Source organism: Magnolia sinica, chromosome 1, assembly GCF_029962835.1.
Source record: "Magnolia sinica isolate HGM2019 chromosome 1, MsV1, whole genome shotgun sequence".
In the NCBI taxonomy this organism is placed as follows: Eukaryota; Viridiplantae; Streptophyta; class Magnoliopsida; order Magnoliales; family Magnoliaceae; genus Magnolia; species Magnolia sinica.
This window is the reverse complement of record NC_080573.1, coordinates 40,103,548-40,125,000: the sequence shown is the minus strand read 5'-3', so window position 1 is coordinate 40,125,000 and position 21,453 is coordinate 40,103,548. Positions and strand designations below refer to the sequence as shown.

General features: G+C 38.2%; 1 protein-coding gene and 1 non-coding gene across 2 annotated transcripts; one reads left to right on the top strand and one right to left on the bottom strand.

Moving 5' to 3' along the window:
* Positions 1-6,980: 6,980 nt before the first annotated feature.
* LOC131222670 (small nucleolar RNA R71) lies at positions 6,981-7,087 on the top strand. The gene has a single exon (XR_009160143.1). It is a non-coding gene; the product is annotated as a small nucleolar RNA R71 (small nucleolar RNA).
* A 12,427-nt stretch (positions 7,088-19,514) lies between these two features.
* On the bottom strand, positions 19,515-21,230 carry LOC131245633 (uncharacterized). Its single transcript, XM_058245224.1, has one exon. It carries the CDS (start codon positions 21,228-21,230, stop codon positions 19,515-19,517), a length of 1,716 nt encoding a protein of 571 aa, XP_058101207.1.
* Between the last annotated feature and the right edge of the window lie 223 nt (positions 21,231-21,453).

Sequence of the window (21,453 nt, the reverse complement as noted above, 5' to 3'; positions counted from 1 at the left end):
TTTTACAATAAGGTTGGATGTCCTGGAGCATGAATGTCCAAAGAAATTGATGGACCTCAGCATAAAGTTTCCTTTTAATCTTCTAAAGTGTCCAAAGTATATGTGATTCACCTATGGCAGAAAATTTTTTGAAGTTAGTACACCATGATGAATCAGAGACTACACGTAGATGAAATTTAGAAAAATTCGTAGTAGGTGGTGTAGTCTCAACACACACCGAAGTTTCAATCTTCAGTTCATTTCTCAGCTCCACCTCCTTTAATGCTAAACATTCAGGATCTGGGGGAGGAGGTACTTTAGAGTAAGGGTTCTCTCGATCCGTGACATACCGAGGTATTATCTTGCGAGACATCCACTATTTCTTGTATCATGGGATCGTTTGAATCTGCAAAGTGTGCCAAGCAATCATCCAAAGAGTCGAAACATTCAGCTGAAAGGAGGTCATTCATCCTATCGAGATCTATGATGATATGCCCAATAACTTCTTATCTTTCCCGATAGTAGAAATAAGCATACTCTCTTATTACTGCTCAAGGTGGGAGAAAATTACCACCTAGTATGTCGCATCTTGACCTAAATAATCATGTTTCAAATCAGTGGGCAAAGGTTTTAAGTCAAGTTTCAGTGCTTTTGAAGTTAGATGATAGAGGTACTGCGTCGGTTTGGGGCAACTCTTCAAATTATGGTTTCCACCAGTTAACTTCAAGTACCGACGCAATATCAAGCATGGCACCCATGTCACACTCCGAGCTCGGAAACCAGGCTCACGAAATTCCCAATCACCGAATCCGGCACTGACAGCCTCTGTAGTACCCCATTCTTGGCTCCCGGCACCCATACACCAGGTTCCAATCCTGAAATCCTACAAGGAGGATTTCAAACATGATTTTGTTTCAGTATAAGCAAAACCATAAGCATAACCTACGAACAATAACCATAAGAACACCATCATAAAATTCACTATGATAAAAAAAACTTTGAGTACAATGCCTATAAAGGGAAATACAAGATAAAGATAATAACAGAAACTCCAAAAGCTCGACTGCACGCTCCAACTGTGACAAGGCTACTGCTGCATCCAGGCGTCACTTGCACGTATCAATCATGCATAAGCTTATAGAAAGCTTAGAAGGCGGTGTAAGTGTGTGCGCAATATAAGCTTGCTTAGAATGTAAGGTCAGAGTAATGCGGAATCATGCTAATGAGTACATGAATGCAATCAGCCGTACTAAGGCTATGCAGTGCAGGATATGAATGCTATCGGCTATATCAAGACCATGCGATGTGGGATGCAACTCAAGCATACCAATTCTCATCCAAATCCACATATCAATACAGCTCATTAAATATCACTACAGTTCTCATTCTAAATAATCACCGGTACTTACTACACTCCGAATGGCACTGCCCCTTTCCCAGGCGTGTAGTCTAAGTGAGCATAAGAAACCTCACTATCCACCTAGCCAATAGTCTACCAATATCTATCTGGCACGTCAATAGCGGACCCATTCACGAGCTGGTCAAACTTAGCGTAGCAATGCCCCCTACCCTCGGGCGAGTAAGGCCACACCCATTTCCAACTGACCATAACACAGTGGGAGACGCGACCTCCTAGTATTCGGCCCTCATGTGCTCGTATATCCACTCGGTCTTGATGTTGGAGTCATCCTCTGGTACTATCGGATTTAGAAATTTTCACCCAGGGACATCTATGGTGCCCCGATGCTTAGTAACAATATTTTAGGTGTCTGATCCCACCATCCACGATGTGCCTGTGGAAGCCACAGCCCTGATATCGATAGGGCGTACAGTAATCATGTCATACAGATGCAAAGTGTATGAATCACACTACCAGTCATGCAACAATCCTGCGCGTACCGCATGCTCATGTAGGGCAATTCCGCCTATCAGAGAGCCCATAAACAACCTACCCGAAGGCATATACTATGATTAGTCACTCCTCACACCAAGCATACATATGATGCGTGTGAGCATGAATCATGGAACTATTTAAGCATGTTATGTGGTGATGGATTCTGTTCATAATGAAGATGGGCCTAGATGGCCTACACACAAGAAGTATGGGCCTAAAAATGGGCCCTAGGGAGAGTTATAATGTGGATATTTAACCAACATTATTCTTACAATTAGGACGTCAAACCATCATTGCTCCAAAGGCATGACCCGCTATAAACTTCATTACATAAACTATGGTGGAATCACACATTGTAATGGGCCTTATATACACCTTGTTGAGCTTCAACCTAAGGGCTCCAAATACATCAAATGGGCCGCATCACATGGGCCTCATATATATACAGTTGGGCCTCAACATCGGGCTTCATATATCACATCGGGCCTAATCAAATGGGCTGAAACAATGGGCCGAATCAACTAGGCCAAGTCGAATGGGCCGAGTTGAATAGGCCGAGTTAAATACATCAAATGGGCTGCATCACCTGGGCCTCATATATATCAAAGTGGGCCTCAACAACATACCTCATACATATCAAGGTGGGCCTCAAAAACAGGCCATAAATACATCAAGATGGGCCTCATATACATCACAGTCGGCCCACACAAAGGCCTCACATATGTTTCATTGGGCCTCATATATATCAAATGGGCCGCATCATGTGGGCTGCTCCAATGGTTCAATCATGCATCAAATGGCCCGATTCAAATGGGCTGAATTAAAGGGGCCAATTCAAATGGATTGATCGAATGAGCCGATTCAAATGGGTCGAATCAATGTGCTGATATAAATGGCCCCAAACTAGCCAGACCATTCACTTATTGCTTAGAGATCATTTTAGAGCATTATCTCTCTCTCTCTCTCTCTCTCTCTCTCTATATATATATATATATATATATATATATATAATCTTATCCAAAGGATCATCTGGACCATACGATAAATAATAGTGGTGTTAAAGATTTCCACCGTGAAATTTCAATGGGCCCCTACCATAGCATTTAATTTCCATCAGGTCTGTTCATAAGTTCACAAAGACCAAGTATTAAGAGGATAAACAAGTATCATATTGGTCCAAACTTCTATACCCAAAGGGTTTCAATGGTAAATGTCCAAACCCACTGTTTTCTATAGTGTGGTCCACATGATATTAGATCTATCTTATTTTTCTTCTCAAGCCCAAGGTCAAGCACACCAAATGTAAGGACGGTTTGGGTGAATCACATATATCAAGGTGGGGGCCCCACAGGTGACTGTCCACCAAATGAGTAAATAGTTTGGATGAAATTCAAACGCCAGGGGTGGGGTCCATCTACATGGCCCACCAGAGGATTGAATCTTCTTCATTTGTTTTTTTCTAGAGCCAAAGACGAACTCGACAGAAGAATGGATGGCGTGGATACAAGTATACATCACGGAGGGCTCCACCCGTCCAAGTTGCTGGATGATGTGGATGGGACCCACACATCTGGTGCGACCCATCTAGCACCGTCCAGAAATGGATGGCTGGAAAGAAAACATCACTGGTGGGTCCCACGTAGGCGGCCACCCTACATCCCACTCCTCACTGCTGTATGTATATATATATATAATATATTATAATATAATATAATATGATATTATATCAGATAATATAATATATTATATTATAATATACTCACTATACATGAAATGAAGAAAAAGTCACCGTCCAGAGTCTGAACGTTCTGGACGGTGCTGATCTAATGCATGTGTACATCGTGGGTCCACACGCAGGAGTGGCCCACCGTAGCATTTAATATTATATATATATATATATATATATATATATATATATATATATATTGGGTGTGTGGGAATTTAGGAGCGTCAACGTCTAGTCATCCAGATCCAGGCCTGGACGAACGACTTGGATGTAAACACATATATCAAGGTGGCCCCCACCGTCCAGGCCATGGACGGTATGGGTATACATCACATGTACGTCCCACACGTATGAATGGTCTGGATGTTTTTATTTAGTTTAATTTTTTTTTTATAAAGTAGACTCAACATCCAGTGTCCCTGTCCAAGCTTGGACAGATGGCTGGATGGGCACATTCATCATGGTGGACCCCACACGCTGTTATGGGGGTCCACGTCCAAAGAATGGACGTGTGGATATAGACTCATACATCACGGTTGGACCCGCAGACTTGCTGACATCCAGATCAGCGACCACATGCTGTTGTCCGTCCAATTGATGGACGGCCCGGATTTAACCCATACATGTGGGCCCACACATGTGGGACCCACTAGCAGCTTTGATCAAGTAGATATTTATGTTTTCCTTCCATCCAGGCTGACCCGAAGTCGGGCAGCAAGTGAGCCACATCTACTGGATGACCAACAATCTGGATGGTCCAGATTGTTGTATACATCATCACCACCATCAAAATAAGAAGAAAAGAGGGAGGGAGAGAGAGAATGAGAGAGAGAGAGAGAAAGAAAGAGAGACAAACGGTGAGATAGAGGGACTCGGCCACTATGGGCCCCTCTTTACATTTCATACATCAATGTGGGTCCCACAACAAGTGGGCCCTAAATTTTGAAATCAACGGTGGATCACCCACCTATTGCACTCCTCCTAGATCCCTTAGACTCCTATACTCCTTGTTTTCACTTTTGATGGTGATTGATGGATTTTTTATGATGGGGATGAGAGATGAGAGGGTAGGGAAAGTGGGCCACACTTATTGTTTTGGAAGAGTTTGGGGAGGCTTGGACGTATGAAATTTTTGTTGCTTGGGAGAGTGTTTTGAGAAAATGAGGGAGAGAGATAGAAATAATGGATGAAGGGATGAATGGAGTAGCGGTTGTAAGGAAAGGAGATGGATAGGTAAGGTTTGGTTTGAAATTTTGTAAAAGAGGGATGGGTAGGGGAGAGAGGGAGTTGACTTGTGGAAAAAGGAGAGATGGGCGTTGTACTTGTTGTAGGGTGAGGTGGCATGGTGGTGTACTTGACTTAATAGATGTGACATGTTGTAAAGATTCTCTCAAAATTCATAACGTGCGGCATTTCTTCAGAATGAACGTGGGCCCACATCTTCTAGCCTGGGTATCGGATTGGTGCGCGAGTCACGGCGTTGGAACCGCAGCGACGGCGTGGTCATAAAGATATAAGTTTCGGGTTAAGTCGACTTAGGTATGCAGGACTTGGTTTAGGATCACACGTAAACATCGGATACAGGTCGAGAATTGCCGAAATTCGACCGAGAGGACCGCGGAAGCCTAAGGAACGGTACAGACTATGACAGGTCTTACAACATATCTCCCTAATCATGTCATCATTAAAATGATGGGAGTGGGTTAAGCACATCTCTAGAGAGTCAGAGGATAAGGTCAAAGGCGTTCTATCTTCCACGAAAGAGTCAATCATGTTAATGTTGTGGAAATCGTCATCATCCTCCAACCGTATACCAATATTGAAAAAGATATTTAACTCCAATGTCATATTCCTGAAAGACATACTCATGACTCCATTCCTGCAATTGATGATTGCGTTTGAAGTAGCAAGGAATGGGCGACCAAGAATGACGGAAATCTGAGTGCTCATGTTACTGATGGATTCTATATCTAGGATGATAAAATTTACTGGATAGTAGAATCTGTCAACCTTGACCAACACATCCTCGATTACCCCTCTTGGTATATGAACTGAGCAATTAGCAAGTTGTAATATGGTTAGGGTGGGTTTTAATTCATCCAAACCTAATTGTTTGTACACAGAATAGGGAATCATATTTACGCTCGCTTCTAAGTCAAGAAGTGCATGCGTAATTTGATAGTTCCAGATTATATATGATATGGTTGGGCTACCAGGATCTTTGAATTTCTACGGTACATCTTGTTTTAGGATGGCACTCACTTTCTTAGTCAAGAAGATTTTCTTTTGAATATTTTTTCGTCTTTTGGTTGTACATAAGTCTTTCAGAAATTTGACATATGAAGGTATTTATTTTATGGCATCAAGTAGAGGAATATTAACTTTCACTTGTTTCAACACCTCTAGTATATCCTAAAAGTTAGAGAGAGGTTTTGGTGCAACCAACTGTTGGGGAAATGGAGCAAATGGCTTGTCTTGAAGTTCCAATTCTAATTCTTATGGAGCAATGCTAAGTCTATCATTTTTATCCTCTTTCGGGTCCTTAGGCTTTTCAGCCCTAACTAGAATAGTTTTGTTAATGGTCTTCCCACTCCTAAGAGTGGTGATAGATTTAGCCTACTCCATCTGATCTGAAGAGCTTGGATCACTTATCTCATATTGCAGTTTGGGATTGGGGAGAGGTTGAATAGGAAGCATCCCCTTTCCCCCAATCATTATGTGTGACTCTATCCTTTGAATGAATGATGTAAGTGATCCTATTGCTGATCTGATATCTTAGTTGAATAGCTTTTGGTCTTGAATGTGTTTTAGAACTGGATCCTCTTGAGGTTTCCCTTGATTTGGATTTTGATTGAAGAAATCTTGAGGGATAGTAGTTTGTCCATTCCTCCAGATGAAGTTTGTATGATTTCTCCAACTAGGATTGTATGTATTAGAGGTGGGTCCATTGAAAGGTCTTTGGTAATTATTTACGGCATTGGATTACTCAGTCAGTACCTCTTGAAAGGCAGATATAGTTGGACAATTTTCAATTATGTGACTGCTACAACCACAAATACCGCAAACAACTTCCTTACCCTTATCCTTCCTTGATTTCATGGCCTCGAATTTCTTTATGAGATTAGCTACTTTAATATTGATATCATCATCTTCTTTCAACAGGTATACTCCACCCCTTTCCTTTGATTGAGTGGGCCTAGAAGTGATACTCAAATTTAGGTATGTGTCCCATGATTGTGAATTTTCAGCAAGTCTATCCAAGTAATCCCACACATCATCTACATTTTTATTCATAAATTCCCATTGCACATCGTCTGAACCAATTGGTGCATGGAAGATGTCAGTCCATCATAGAAAAAGTGTGTAATGTGCAACGTTTTAAAACTGTGTTGTGGGCATGAATTGACAAGATCCTTAAACCTTTCCCAACATTGGAAGAATGTTTCATCCTCCTTTTGGGCAAAGTTCATGATTGATTTTCTAAGGGTGTTTGTTTTGTGATATGAAAAATAATTCTTTATGAAGTCTCTTATCATGTCATTCCATGTGCCAATAAATCGGAGATGTAGTGAATGTAACCATGTCTTAGCTTTCTCTTTTAAAAGAAAAGGGAAAGAGTTTCAGCCTGACCGTATCCTCAAACACGTTAGGAAAGTATAAAGTAGTCATGATTTCATCAAACTCTTTTAAGTGTAGATACAGATTTTCAAATTTAAGCCCATGAAATTTTGGAAGGAGTTGGATCACCCTTGGCTTAATATTCATGTGTCCCATATTTTCTGGAAAAATCATGCATGAGGGCATGCTCACCCCCGCCTATTGTAAATAATCTCGTAAAGTACGAGGCGGGTGTGCTTGATGCACCTCATTCTCATCCTGAATGTCCTCAACCCTAAGTTGGGGTAAAAGAGGTTGATTTGCAGCCATCACTTCAATTAACTCTCGAGATCTTGAGTGGTGTCTAGTCTTGCGATGGATAGTCAACCCCTCAACCAATCCTCCTTCAGTCAAGAGACGTCGAGTGTTATCACAGACCCACTTAGGTATGAAACACTCGCAGCCCTCAATTCAGATTCTAAACCTAAACCTAAGAGAAAGAAAGGAAATATAAATCTAGAAAGAAAGAGAAAAGGGTTGGAAAGAAGTTACCAAATTCAAAGTTCCTAAGTTAAAAACCTGCAAAATAAAACAAACCAAGTTAGTTTCTAAAGATAGAAAGTCTAGAAATAACAAGATATCCTAAAATAGAAAGTAAACTAGTTTCTAAAAAGGAAAAAATTCCTAAAAGAAAATAGAATATTTCTAGAACAAATTAGGACAGTTCTAAACCTAAAATAGAAAGAAAGTTAGTTTCTAAATTTAGAAAGTTTCTAAAATAAAACCCTAATTCTAAAAATAGAGAAATTAGAAAGAGATAACCAATTTAGAAGATCTATCTCAAAATCTTACAAAACAGGAAAGTTAGGTTAGTTTCTAAAAATCAAACGGAAAAAATCCTAACCTAATAATTAGAAAAAAAAACTAATCTTAACCTAATTTTAAAACTAATTAATCTCAGAAAACGTAAACGCCAATCCCCAGCAACGGCGCCAAAAACTTTTTCACATCCCAAGTATAGGGTTGTGATGTAGTAATAATCTCTGTAAGACCGAGGTGGAATCCACAGGGACTGAACCTTATACGTAATCTAACAGTAACCATAACTAGAACTAGAAAAAGATGAAATCTAAATCAAGTGAATATGAGGGAATAATGGTGAAATATTAATCTAAAATTTGTAAAATTCAAAGGTAGGAAACTAGGGTGTTAAAGATCCACTTGTAAAGATCAGGGAGGTCTATGGTTTATTCAAGAACACATCTGGACTCAGAGTCCTATCTTTAACCAGATGGAAGATATAATATTAAAGATCAATTATGAACATTTTTTTATCCAGTTTTCAAGAGATAAAAAGGATGAGAATTAGGCTTGATTCCATCACAAGGCCATGCCCAGGAGACAAAGTAAACAATAGAATTTAACTAATCCACATCCAATTTAAGAGAGTTATGAACATAGGGAAAATTCCATCATCCATCCATGCCCATGGGACGATGGTGAACAACAGAGGTCCTACAATCATAACCTTCATACATGCATGGAAAATACTAGAAGATATCACAAATCCATTGTAATTTAAGTCACAACAAATCATTAAAAACTAAAGGCATTCCATATAAACAAACTATAATCAAAATCAGTTCATAAAACAACTTTTAAATCAAAGGCATAAAGGAAAGTCTCCTATCTCACTACAAGCTTCACCTCTTAGCCCTAGCTAAGAGGCTTAGCCCATCATAGACATGGTGAGGTTAAAACTCGGAAATAAAAGCATAAAAGGGAAGAAAAACCGCAAAGAAGAAGGAAGAAGGAGCAACGTCCAAGTTGATCCCACATCGCACGGCCCAAAGAATAGATCTGATGATGCCTTCTCTCTCTCCTTTCTTCTCTTTTTATAGGCAGCAGGGAGGATGGTGGTTGGGAGTCGGTTTAGAGTCGGACCGACTCTGTTTCGCAGTAGAGTTCGCATGCGCAGCGAAAGTGCAAAATGTCTTGCGTTTGGAGCAGATTCGCGGCGCGATTTCAACCCATCTGTCGATTCTGACGTCTTTGTTAGGGTCTTGGACTCCCTTTGGACACATTGGACGGTCTGGATCACCCACTCGACCGTGATCAATGTCACAGAACGCCCCATGGAGGCTGGCAGCGTCCACACGTTGTCTTGTGCACGGACCTGCGCTGGTCTATTCGGTGGGCCCCACAGTGAAATTTTTAAAAAATCGGATTGCATACTGAGTTACTCAGTATGCTATTATCGCACTGAGTAAACTCTGTTGGGCCCACTGTGAATGTATGTAGTTTATCCACACTGTCCATCCATTTTTAGAGATCATTTTAGGCATTGAGATTAAACTTGAAGTATATTCACACCTCAACTGGACCATACCACATGAAACAGTGGAAATATTGGTTTCCACCATTGAAACCTTTCTGAGGCACGTAGTAATGTTTATTTTTCATCCAACCTATTCATAAGATCAAACAGAAATGGATGAAGGGAAAACCAAATATCTGCTTGATCTAAAACTTCTATAGCCCCTAAGAACTTTTCAATAATAGAAGTTCAATTCAAATAGTTTAAGTTGGTGTGGTCCACTCGATCTTTTTATAGGCTTCATTTTTGGGATGAAGCCCTAAAATTATCTGGTAAAATAGATGAATGGGTTGGATAAAATGCATGAATTAAGTTGGGCCCCACAGAGTTTACTCAGTACGCTTAGGGTACTGAGTTACTCAGTACACAATCCATTTTTGCTTTAATCGGGCTGCCCGACCGGTGTGGTGCGGGAGTGGTGCTCGCTATGTAAACGCACGTTGTATGTACGATCCACGGTGATGTTTGTTAGAAATCCAATCCGTCCATCCATTTTTTCACCTCATTTAAGGGGTCAAGACCAAAATTGAAGTATATCCAAATATCAGGTGGGCCTCAAATCAGAGTATTGTGGGCTGATATGTCTGTTGTGCCACTTCCACAAGGATCCAATAGCTGAAATTTGATATGTACGGTTAATTTATGATTCTCAGGCTAGATGTAAAGTTTTGAGCCGAACAGATGGTGGGAACCCTGTGATCTTGCATTCTGGATGATTTTCAGGTTCCTTTAATGTCAATTTCATGATTTTCTCAAATATCTGGCATGTAAATCCTTCGATTTCGATTCTATGGGGTCCGTCCCTTGTCTTGATGATTCTGGAGCTCAAATCCATGCATTTAGCACCCTTTTTCAGTCCAAGCTCCTAAATTCACCTTGCAGCACAAACACGATTAAAATGGGCCGTTAAATAGTATTATATTCATAAATTTAGGTAATAACTGGGGTCTAATATGAAATATTTAGCCCTCAACAATCAACCATGGCTAGCATACACAAAGAACGGTGACTAGTCAGCAGCGAAATACCTAAAGGTACGATGCTAAACAGTGACAAGCATACCCAAAGGGGCGTTCATACAATTAACTAGGAACCAGTGAAAATACTAAAAGGTACATACTACCACAGTATCTAGCCATCCAATAATACTCATGTGCTATGAATGCATGATTAATCCAATCTTTATTAGTTTAATTTACAAATAACCCATTCAAACAACCTCCATAACTAGTGGCTAGCCCTAGTTCCACAAGTAAACCTTACAAGCACCAATTCATATACAATCTCAAAAAAAATGGTTGCTCCAAACAAGCCAAATAGGCATTAGGTCAGTTTAAGAATATAACAAAAAAGATTCCACCCAACAAAGTCAATTAGGGCACAATAATTTACATGGATGGTAAGTCTACAACTAATTCCATTTAATCCATTTTACTGGAGGACCAATAGTTCGAGGTGCAAATTCAAGTGTGCATTATAACAACACAAATCATGTATGACTTACATTAGGGCATATTATAATTAATGTTCATGTGAATCCTATGAGGTAAAGGTTATATTCATATAATTTGAGCCTTCTGACGTGTGTGAATCAACTTATGAAAGAGGGCTAAACATATTAGGTGTTCTTATAATGATTTCCAAAATTAAGTATTCTTCCAAATGATCCTAAAATTAACACATGTAATATAGACTACAAGAGTTATCGCACGGTTTATAAGTTAATCAATATGATTATTAAATATTGAGACTATTGTTAGACTAAAAATGTCAAAAGAAAGCTTGAAGGGTGATTTTTACCTTAGAATCAAAATTCATCGGTTCCGATGTGGCCTAGGCATAGAGAATTTAGAGAAAAGCTCCAAACCCTAAGCTAATGACAAAATTATCATTAATAACTTAGATTATATCATAATTAAACTTCTGATAAGAGTTTAGAGATTTACTTACCTCAATTAAAATGATTCCCAAATTGATTTGGCGAATGGGAGCTTGGTGGGACCGAATGGTTGCTGAATTTGTACAGTTTTCTCAGCAATATGGGACCTCTAAAGCCAATCTAAGGGTGGTCAATTTAGGCTCCAATGGCTTAAGGGATAATCAATAAAGATTTTACCTATTAGGTTTAAGATCATCTAGAGGTTTAGGTTGTTTTAGATCAAGGGTTAAGGTCACAAAGGCATTACGTTTTACCTGTTCTTTGCTCTTTGATGCTCCACCTTCACTTACGTCTTCAGTCTTTAGCTTCCAAGGACTCAACCGACTACATGACACAATGACCCATAAGATTGACAAATAGGGTGCATAAATCAGTGCACTTACAAGAAGTGCCTACTCGGAAGGCTTAGATGAGAGGCACACTAGTGAGGATAAATAATGTCAGAAAGCATTTCTCAAACCATCAAAAGGTGGGTTTAAGGCCTTGATAAGGCGTCTCCTTATATATATTTTCTTTCTCTTATCCTGGGTGAACAAAAACTTTTTTGGTACTTAATAAGGTAGAGCCGGCGTGGGCCGACTCTTTAACTAAACTAAACTTCGGTCGTAGCCTTTGAATGGATGTTTCAATATTATTACTCATTGGATGCTTCTATAAATGCATTGTAATCCTTTATTACTTATTAATATTCTGGGATCGAATGTTCATAGATGGACCGTAGTGGGTTGGTCAAACATTATTAACATTTTAAAAAAAAAAAAAACTTATAGGGGTCTAGCACGGGTGGCACACTAGAGACCTACTGCCCCATGATCTACAACAGCCTTTATTGATGTCTACATGTACTGTTGATATTGCAACCTATGGTCATTACTTTTGCATGGTCAAGTAGATTAGTTTGGTCGAAAAAAGTTAATATGGTAAAAAACTAATATTTTGAGCGAAATCAGCCAAAAACGGCCATGTTGGTCGAAAACATCAAAATTGGCCATGTTGGTCGCAATTCGGTCATCTTGGTTGAAAACACTAAAATCAGCCATCTTGGTCAAAAACTTAAAAACAGGCATGTTGGTTGAAAATATCAAAATAGGTCATTTTGGTTTAAAAACAATTGATCATTTTAGTCGAAAACATAAAAATCGACCATATTGGTCCAAAAAAACATATACCTTGGTCGAAAATAGCCATTTCTAATTGACCATTAATCCAGAGAGGGCATAACTATATATTGTTCTTAATCTCTTGTGTCTCTCTTTCTTTATCTGCTCGCAACTAGTAATTAGCCAATTACCCTGCTGGCCAAAGTCAATTACGGGTAAAAGCTATTTGCCCATATGGACAAGGATTTCAATCCTAGGTAATAGAGTTTCGATTTATGCAAAAAGAGAAAAAAATTGAATAGTGAAAAAATGAGTAAGCAATGAAGGCACACCTCTATGGCTTTGATACCAATGTTAGGAAATGGCCACTCAAAGCAATTCCTTGGATCCAACGGTAGTGGAAGATGAAGTTTTGGTTGTTGGATCTTCCCAGATGCATCTCATATCATTGGAAGAGAGTTGCACCACTTTCACTGGCATAAGAAGAGGTCTAAAGGAACACTCTCCATCAAACAAGATCCACATAGTAAGTCATGTGGCAGTGATGGAACCTGGCTTCCCTCTTACAATACCTCTCGAGATTCTTTATCTTTTGGTCATGGGTTCTTACCCATTATATATGGATGCCACCATAAATGTCATCAATAGAAGGAGATGAACAGTTCCAAAGCTACTAGATAAAAGCTTGCTTGGGAAGATAAAAGGTTGTTTGGGAACATGAATAATTTTGAAATTGTCAGAGTTTATCTTATTATCTTTCAATGGGTGGGGCTCACTTGGACAACCCACCCAGCAGTTACAGAGACTAGAAGCTTTGATTACAACCCAATGAGGTTTCTCATGAGATATCTTTAGGACGTGTAATTTATCCAGTGCAACTCAAAAACTCAGAACCCATCGAGTTTTTTCTTATTACCTCATAATTGGTGGGTCCCACAAGCTTCGTGGGTCCCATCTAAATTGTCATTTACAAAGAAACTAGAGGAATGATCCTCCATTTTGAATCCATCATTACCGCCCAAGTCATCTTCTCTGTTACGACTCAAATCCACACATTAGTGGATGGGCCCTGATCTGTGATCAAAATTGTTCTTTGGGTGGGGCATTTAACTAGAAATCAATCTTTAGTGATCTCTTGGAATAAACACAACACTTTAAGATGAAAACTATATCGAGTTCTGATACATGAACTCGTGCCGCACTTGGGTCTAGCGTCGACCTGACAATCAAATTGATTGGACCCAAAAAATTTAGATCTATGTGGCTATAAATAGCCCTGCTCTCCTTCAAACACTCCTTTATAATTGGAGAGATTCAAGGAGAGCATAGAGAGAGAGAGAGAGTCATGTAGTGTCGCATCGAGTTCACTACAAGTATGACCAAGTCGGGGGCGATATGTTCATGCCTAAGGAAGCTGCTAGCATGTTAACTTAGTCAAGATGAGCGAAGTCTGAAGCTAGGTCGGTTTAGGGAACTCTTCTATTTGAGTAGTGGAAGGATAATTTGTAATTGGAAGTCGAGTTCGAGTTGTGATGAGTCAACTTAGTTTTCTGTTCGAGTCGTGATGAGTCGACTCAGTTTTCTCATTAGTTCAAATCTGAGTCGAGTCATCTGGAGGAGTTTTTGGTTCAGCGATACTAAACTGGATCAAGTTTGGGTCTGCAACTATTGTAACTTTGCTAGGTTTCAGAGATTTTGATCTACATCAGTGGCTGTATTGGACTGAGTTGCCTCTGTTTCGCTGAGTCATTTCTGAGTTGACTTGGTTGATGCCTTTGAGTGCGAATCAGGTTGGTTTCGGTTAATTAATCCCAAGTTGTTAAGCTTGGTGAGTTGTTTTTATCAATTATTTTATTTGTTATTATAAATTATTATTATTCACATTATTATTATTACTACCCATTATATATGGATGCCACCATAATTATCATCAATAGAAGGAGATGAACAGTTCCAAAACTACTAGATAAAAGCCTGCTTGGGAAGATGAAAGGTTGTATGGGAACATGAATAATTTTGAAACTGTCAGAGTTTATCTCATTATCTTCCAATGGGTGGGGCCCACTTGGACAACCCACCTAGCAGTTACAGAGACTAGAAGCTTTGATTACAACCTAATGAGGTTTCTCATGGGATATCTTTAGGACGTGCAATTTATCCAGCGCAACTTAAAAACTCGGAACCCATCGAGTTTTTTCTTATGACCTCGTAATTGGTGGGTCCCACAAGCTTCGTGGGTCCCATCTAAACTGTCATTTACAAAGAAACTAGAGGAATGATCCTCCATTTTGAATCCATCATTACCGCCCAAGTCATCTTCTCTGTTACGACTCAAATCCACACATTAGTGGATGGGCCCTAATCTGTGATCAAAATTGTTCTTTGGGTGAGGCATTTAACTAGAAATTGAACTTTAGGGATCTCTTGGAATAAACACAACACTTTAAGATGAAAACTATATAGAGTTCTGATACATGAACCCGTGCCGCACTTGGGTCTAGCATCGACCTGACACTAAAATTGATTGGACCCAAAAAATTTAGATCTATGTGGCTATAAATAGCCTTGCTCTGCTTCAAACACTCCTTTATGATTTAAGAGATTCAAGGAGAGCATATATATATACAGAGAGAGAGAGTCATGTAGTGTCACATCGAGTTCACTACAAGTATGATCGAGTTGGGGGCGAAATGTTCATCCATGAGGAAGCTGCTAGCATGTTAACTTAGTCAAGATGAGCTAAGTCTGAAGCTATGTCGATTTAGGGAACTCTTCTATTTGAACAGTGCGAGGAGAATTTGTAATTGGAAGTCGAGTTCGAGTTGTGATGAGTCAACTTAGTTTTCCGTTCGAGTCGTGATAAGTCAACTCAATTTTCTCATTAGTTCAAATCTGAGTCGAGTCATCTGGAGGAGTTTTTGGTTCAGCGATACTAGTCTAGATCAAGTTTGGGTCAGCAACTATTGTAACTTGGCTAGGTTTCAGAGATTTTGATGTAAATCAGTGGCTCTATTGGACTGAGTTGCCTCTGTTTCGTTGTTGAGTCATTTTTGAGTTGACTTGGTTGATGCCTCTGAGTGCGAATCATGTTGGTTTTGGTTAATTGATCCTAGGCTGTTAAGCTTGGTGAGTTGTTTTTATCAATTATTTTATTTGTAATTATTAATTATTATTAATCACATTATTGTTATTACTACTAATATTACTTGTTGTTGTTATTATTATTATTGGATATTATTAAATTTTATTATTGATATTAGTTATTATTATTATTATTATTATTGATTTTTTATTAAATTATTGTTGTTATTGTTATAATCATTATTTCTATCATTATTGTTAATTATTATTATTATTATTTCTTAATAAATTATTATTAATTAATATTATGTCATTATTATTATTATTATTATTAGTTATTACTTTTACTCTATTATTATTTTTTATGGTGCAATTAGATTTCAAATCCCCAAATTCATGTTCCACAATTAAATCTAAACCATTAAATCCATTTTAATTTTGGATCTAGTTCAATCAAAATATGTAGTACATCGATCATAACTATGCAATGTTTGGAAAGTCTTAGTAGGATTCGATCCTAAAGCCTGATCTCGTGCCCTATCACCACTAGGTCGCAACACACCCAAAAGGTGATAATCTAACCCTCAAGCTTGTCCCGACATTTTAGGTTGGTGTTAGTTTTCATTATTGCATTGTGTTGTCAATTTGCAATTGTGAAAACATGTGTAGTTCTTGAAATCCATGTTTAGAAGTGTAATTTTTTATCATTGAATCATATGAGTAGATCATTAATCACATATTTAACTCTTTTGTTTAGAATGATTCATATATAGGGACTCTTGAGTGTATAATACCATATGAACATACCTCTATTCTTGTATGATTCACATGAATTTGAATGCTAACATGCTTTAAGTTATGTGTTTGAATGTTATTATGCATAGATTCATGAAAACGTGGAATTGGGATTAATCAAATTTGAATGTGGCAATTGGATACTATTCATGTAAATTGTGAATTTGTGGGATATGGTTCATTTGTGTGGTTTGGATTGCCATGTAATTGAATTTATAGGAGGTGCAATTTATGAATGGTTGCAACACATGTGGAATCATACCTTGAAGCAGTGGCCTTTGTCTTGGAAAAACAATAACAATTCGATTTATAAATTTCATCTTTGTGAAATATTGTGCCCAACTTGTGGGATAAACCCTAAATGTGTCCTTAATTGGACTTAATTGCCTAAGCAGCTTGTTGGGTTGAACCCTTTGAAATATCTAGATTTGGACTTGTGATGGAAATGTTAACTTGAATTATCATGTTTGGCCATAGTTGAATGGTTTATCCTAATTTATTGTTTTGTAAATTAGACTAATAAATATTGGGCTAATCATGCATACATGGCATGTAGATTTCAATGGGTGACTAATCATTGTAGGTCGTACCATGGAGTATTTTGTTAAATGACTAGATCATTATGGATCATCCTTTTCATGGAATTTTACTAGGTGGTTAGTCATTGCGAGTAGTATTGTAGGGTATTTTGTTGGATGACTAGTTCACTATGGGTCGACCGTTTTTGCATGGTGGGTTTTATTCCCAAATTGCCAGCTAAATGTACATCCCCAGGTCTAAAAGCATTTCATGCATGCATGCATTTAAGCAAAATTAATATGTGTGAATATTATGTTTGTGAATTGCTAATTCTATTTGAAAAACTATACTTGATTAATATGTTGTGTTTCAAATCTTAGTGGGTTTCTCATTGAGATGGACACTCATCCTTTTAATATTCGAACATACAACAAGTACTGGAGGAGCTAAAAGGGAGCTATGATGCGGCGAAACTCTTGGAGCGTTCACCACTAGTAGTTTAGGTTTATACTTAGTAGGACTTGTGTGTGCATTTCAATTTGTAACAAGTTACACATGTGAGTTGTTTATGTAATATTTGGACTTTAATAGAAAATTTCACTTTTTCTCTTGTTTAATGTATACCAAGTAAATGCCAATTGCTAAATGTAAATAAAAAAAATTAAAAAAAATTTAAAAAAAGGTGTGTTTTTAAGAGTATTCATTCATTAATTAGTTAACACACTCGAATTTGGGACCTGAGTCACTGATACTCGGGTGTAGGGTTTTAGGGCATTACATAAAAGTACTGTAACAATGGCATTGGATAATAATGATCTAACTAAATTAACATTAGACGTTTATCAGCATGGTTGGACAGAAATGGAGGGATTAAAACTAAATTAAGATAAAAAGTAGTGTTGCATTGTATAGACTGATTGTGTTTGGTGTAGGCCTAAAGCTCTTCGTCGTGTTCTCATTTTATAGGCCTCTAGGAGGCGACGAAACCCTATTCAGTTTCCTTGCCAATCCACGATTCTTAGTAGTTATGATATTCAATTGTTCTTTGATCATCTCATCTAGCTTAAGAGATCTTCAAATATCAAAAACTGTTTTCAGATCTCTTGCCATCATGGCCATGAAGATTCATAGATCTTATAGGGTCAGTCTCGTTGGATCCAGATTGAGACACAATCCATTGGTTCTCATATACTCTGATGTTAATCCCATTCTCAAATATTCATAATTTCCATTGGTTCTCATATGCTCTGAAGTTGATCCCATTCTCAAATATTCAAAATTACTGATTGGTTCTCATATGCTCTGATGTTGATCCTATTCTCAAATATTCATAATTATTGATTGGTTCTCATATGATGTGATGTTGATCCCATTCTCAAATATTCATAATTACTGCGGGAGCACTGAACATCTTTGGAAATATCTCCCATTTTAGACGAATTGTGAGAAGGCTTTACCAAGCATATCCAGATTTGTGATAATATCTGTCCCGGTGGGTCTTTTATAAACTTGTCAAAAACATTGCCTTGGTAATATTTGCCTCATGAATTAGGGCTACGTGTTATTCGTTGCTTCATCTTTTCTGCAATAATGCACAAGGTTCTTCGCCACTTCACTTTTGATAGGTGGCGTGTCGTTGAAAGATAGAGGATGAAATATATCTTCAAGTGTGAGTACGATTTTATCATTATTAGGCGCCTAGTGCTGACATGTGACGGAATCATATTATTGGTGCACGAGTGTGTGCCAAAATTGGGTGTAAATAGCTTGTATTCAAACTATAAAATTCATTGATTTGGATCATCAATTAATCGCGATTATAAGGTAGCGTTGTGAAAATGGACAATTCAAATCAGGGGATCATCTAAGAATATGCAGACCACTGGGTTGTGACACATGCTAGAACCTAAGCCACTAGAAATGTAGCATACGTAGACCTGCCTTTTCAGAAAGGAGGCCGCTTCCGTACAAGTCCTCTATTATTAGGGGCAAGTGCTATGCTGGTAGGGTTGTGTGCAGTGTATGGCAGCTTAAAAATCATATGGATAGGGATCTTAACCATCTGATAGTTCTGCCAAGGAGATTGTTTTTTCACTATTTATTTATTTATATTATTAAATCGATTTGTAGAATTTTATTAATAAATTCTTAGCATAAGTAATTTAATTATTTAAAAAAAAAAAACAAAGTAAAAAAATAATTTACATAGTTCATCATTAATTTATGACATAACAATTTGTGTTCACACCAAACGCTAAACATTCATCATCATCATCCTTGAAATAGTAATCATAATAAAATAACCAAATTGAGATCACTCTTACTCACATAATGCTTATGACACATGTCAAATGGAACCTAAGAAACATGGCACAATCCATCCCACGACAGGAATCCTCACCAACACCAGCAATGTGGGACCCACCATGTTGTGTGTGACATAATTTGTTCATCAGTTGGAAAACATCAATAATTTCATCGCCATCATCCTAGTTGAGCCCAATGGGTTAATGATGTACATATTTTCTCTTCTTCATGAGCTCAGGCTTAAACGTCAATGGATGAATAACCTCTGAATATGTCTCCCGGTATTTGGCAACAGTGAAGTAATCAAGGAATTCATACACATTACATCCACTGTATAGGATAGCTGCAATAACATGTTCGCAAGGGTACGCATGTCTTTGAGAGAACAAACATGGGCATGCTCCACGTTGAATATCCACCTTAAATGCCCCTTCACCTTTCACAACAACCTCGAACTCTGTTGCACTACCTGATACAAAATAACGCTCTGAGTCTTTCTCTACACTAGAAATAACATCTTGAACACAGGAGACAAAGATTGTCGTGCACTCTGAACTTTCTTCAAATCTACAGCTAAATGCCCTTGTGATATCACCGTGCAACCTTAACAAACTAAGAGTGATAGGCCAATTTCCCCAACACACAACCATATACAACATATGGAATGGAAGGTAATCACAGTAAACATTAAACTTCCCTTCAAAGTGAGATGTGGCCCAGTGCTTAGGATTAATATCCTTTACAAAATTCCATGCTTCTTTATATTTACCCTGAATCTGACGCATGCAATCATCAAATTCAGAATGAAATGGTGCATAAGTTGCACTCCTAAAAAGATCCAACAATTCATCACATTCGAACTTCTGCCGAATTTCATCAAACAGCCCCTTGAGACGGTAACGATGACATGCATATGGAAAGAAATCACGAACATCTTCAAGAATTCCTTCCTGCCTATCTGATATAAATGTTAATCCAGATATACTTTCCAACACTTGAGTCAACTCCCCACAAAACCATTTCCAACTCTCTATGCTCTCTGATTCAACAAATGCATATGAGACTGGGAAATCAACGCAGGTAGCATCAATGGCCGAGGCGAAGAACCACTCACCTGGGTATTCTCCTCCTTTCTTCATATGCTCAAGCCTCACAACTGGTCGGCATGCTTTCTTGAAACCACAAACTGCAGCTTTATATGCAATAAAAAGTCTTAATGAGTTGTCAGATGACCTGCTAAGCTTTGCCATGCTTCCTGGATTTGTCATCTCAATATCCTTGCAAAGCATCCTAAGATCTGGATAGGATAATTCAAAGTGCATCTCTTTTAGTGCCAATTCTTTACCCCTCCAAGCTTTATCATAACTTACTTCGATCTTGTATTCTCGACTAATCTCATCGACGATATCTTTGGGTGTACAATCCAAATTTTTCCGGAGTCGATCCTTGACCAAAGTTGCAATCCATTTCCTATTGGCTTGTTGATGCGTCTTTGTGTTTGACATTGTTGGCTCATTTGCGGCATTACAAGTATGGTTTCCCTTCAATAATTTTATCTTGAATGTAGGCTTGTTAGGAAGCTTACATGCACGTATACACCATAAGCAATCATCTTTAATGCATTTCGCCTGAAAACGGCCATGGCCTGACCTGGTTCGCCTGTATTGGAAATTTGAACGTATAGCGTACTCCCTTAAAGCCTCGTGGAAAGCATTTGCATTTTTAAATTCTTGGCCTTCTTTTAAAACAGGCATCACTTTCTGCATGTTGTTGACAGGATTATTCAAATCATTTGATGCACTTGGAACATCATGGTTATTGGCATCAACATTATGTGAAGAAGATGCAAGTGCTTTATAACCTCCATGTAAATGCTGCAATGATGCTTGAGCATTTCCAGTATCAACATTCTGCATCAGATTACTGAAGAAACAAAGTTAGTAACTAGAGAGGACGAACCAGTGAACTACATAACTGAGTAAAAGAATAAATTTGTAGTGAAGTACCTGGGGATTGAAGGCTTTTGGGCACACAAAACAAATAGCTGAATAGGCTCATTGCTTTGAAGAAATGCTTCCATCATATGTGATATATCATCATCATTCTCAATCGACACAAGTGAATCCAAATCTAGACCAG

Bases quoted from the DNA above. Each gene is read 5' to 3' on its own strand.
- LOC131245633 (XM_058245224.1), bottom strand. From the start codon at position 21,230: ATGCAGAATGTTGATACTGGAAATGCTCAAGCATCATTGCAGCATTTA.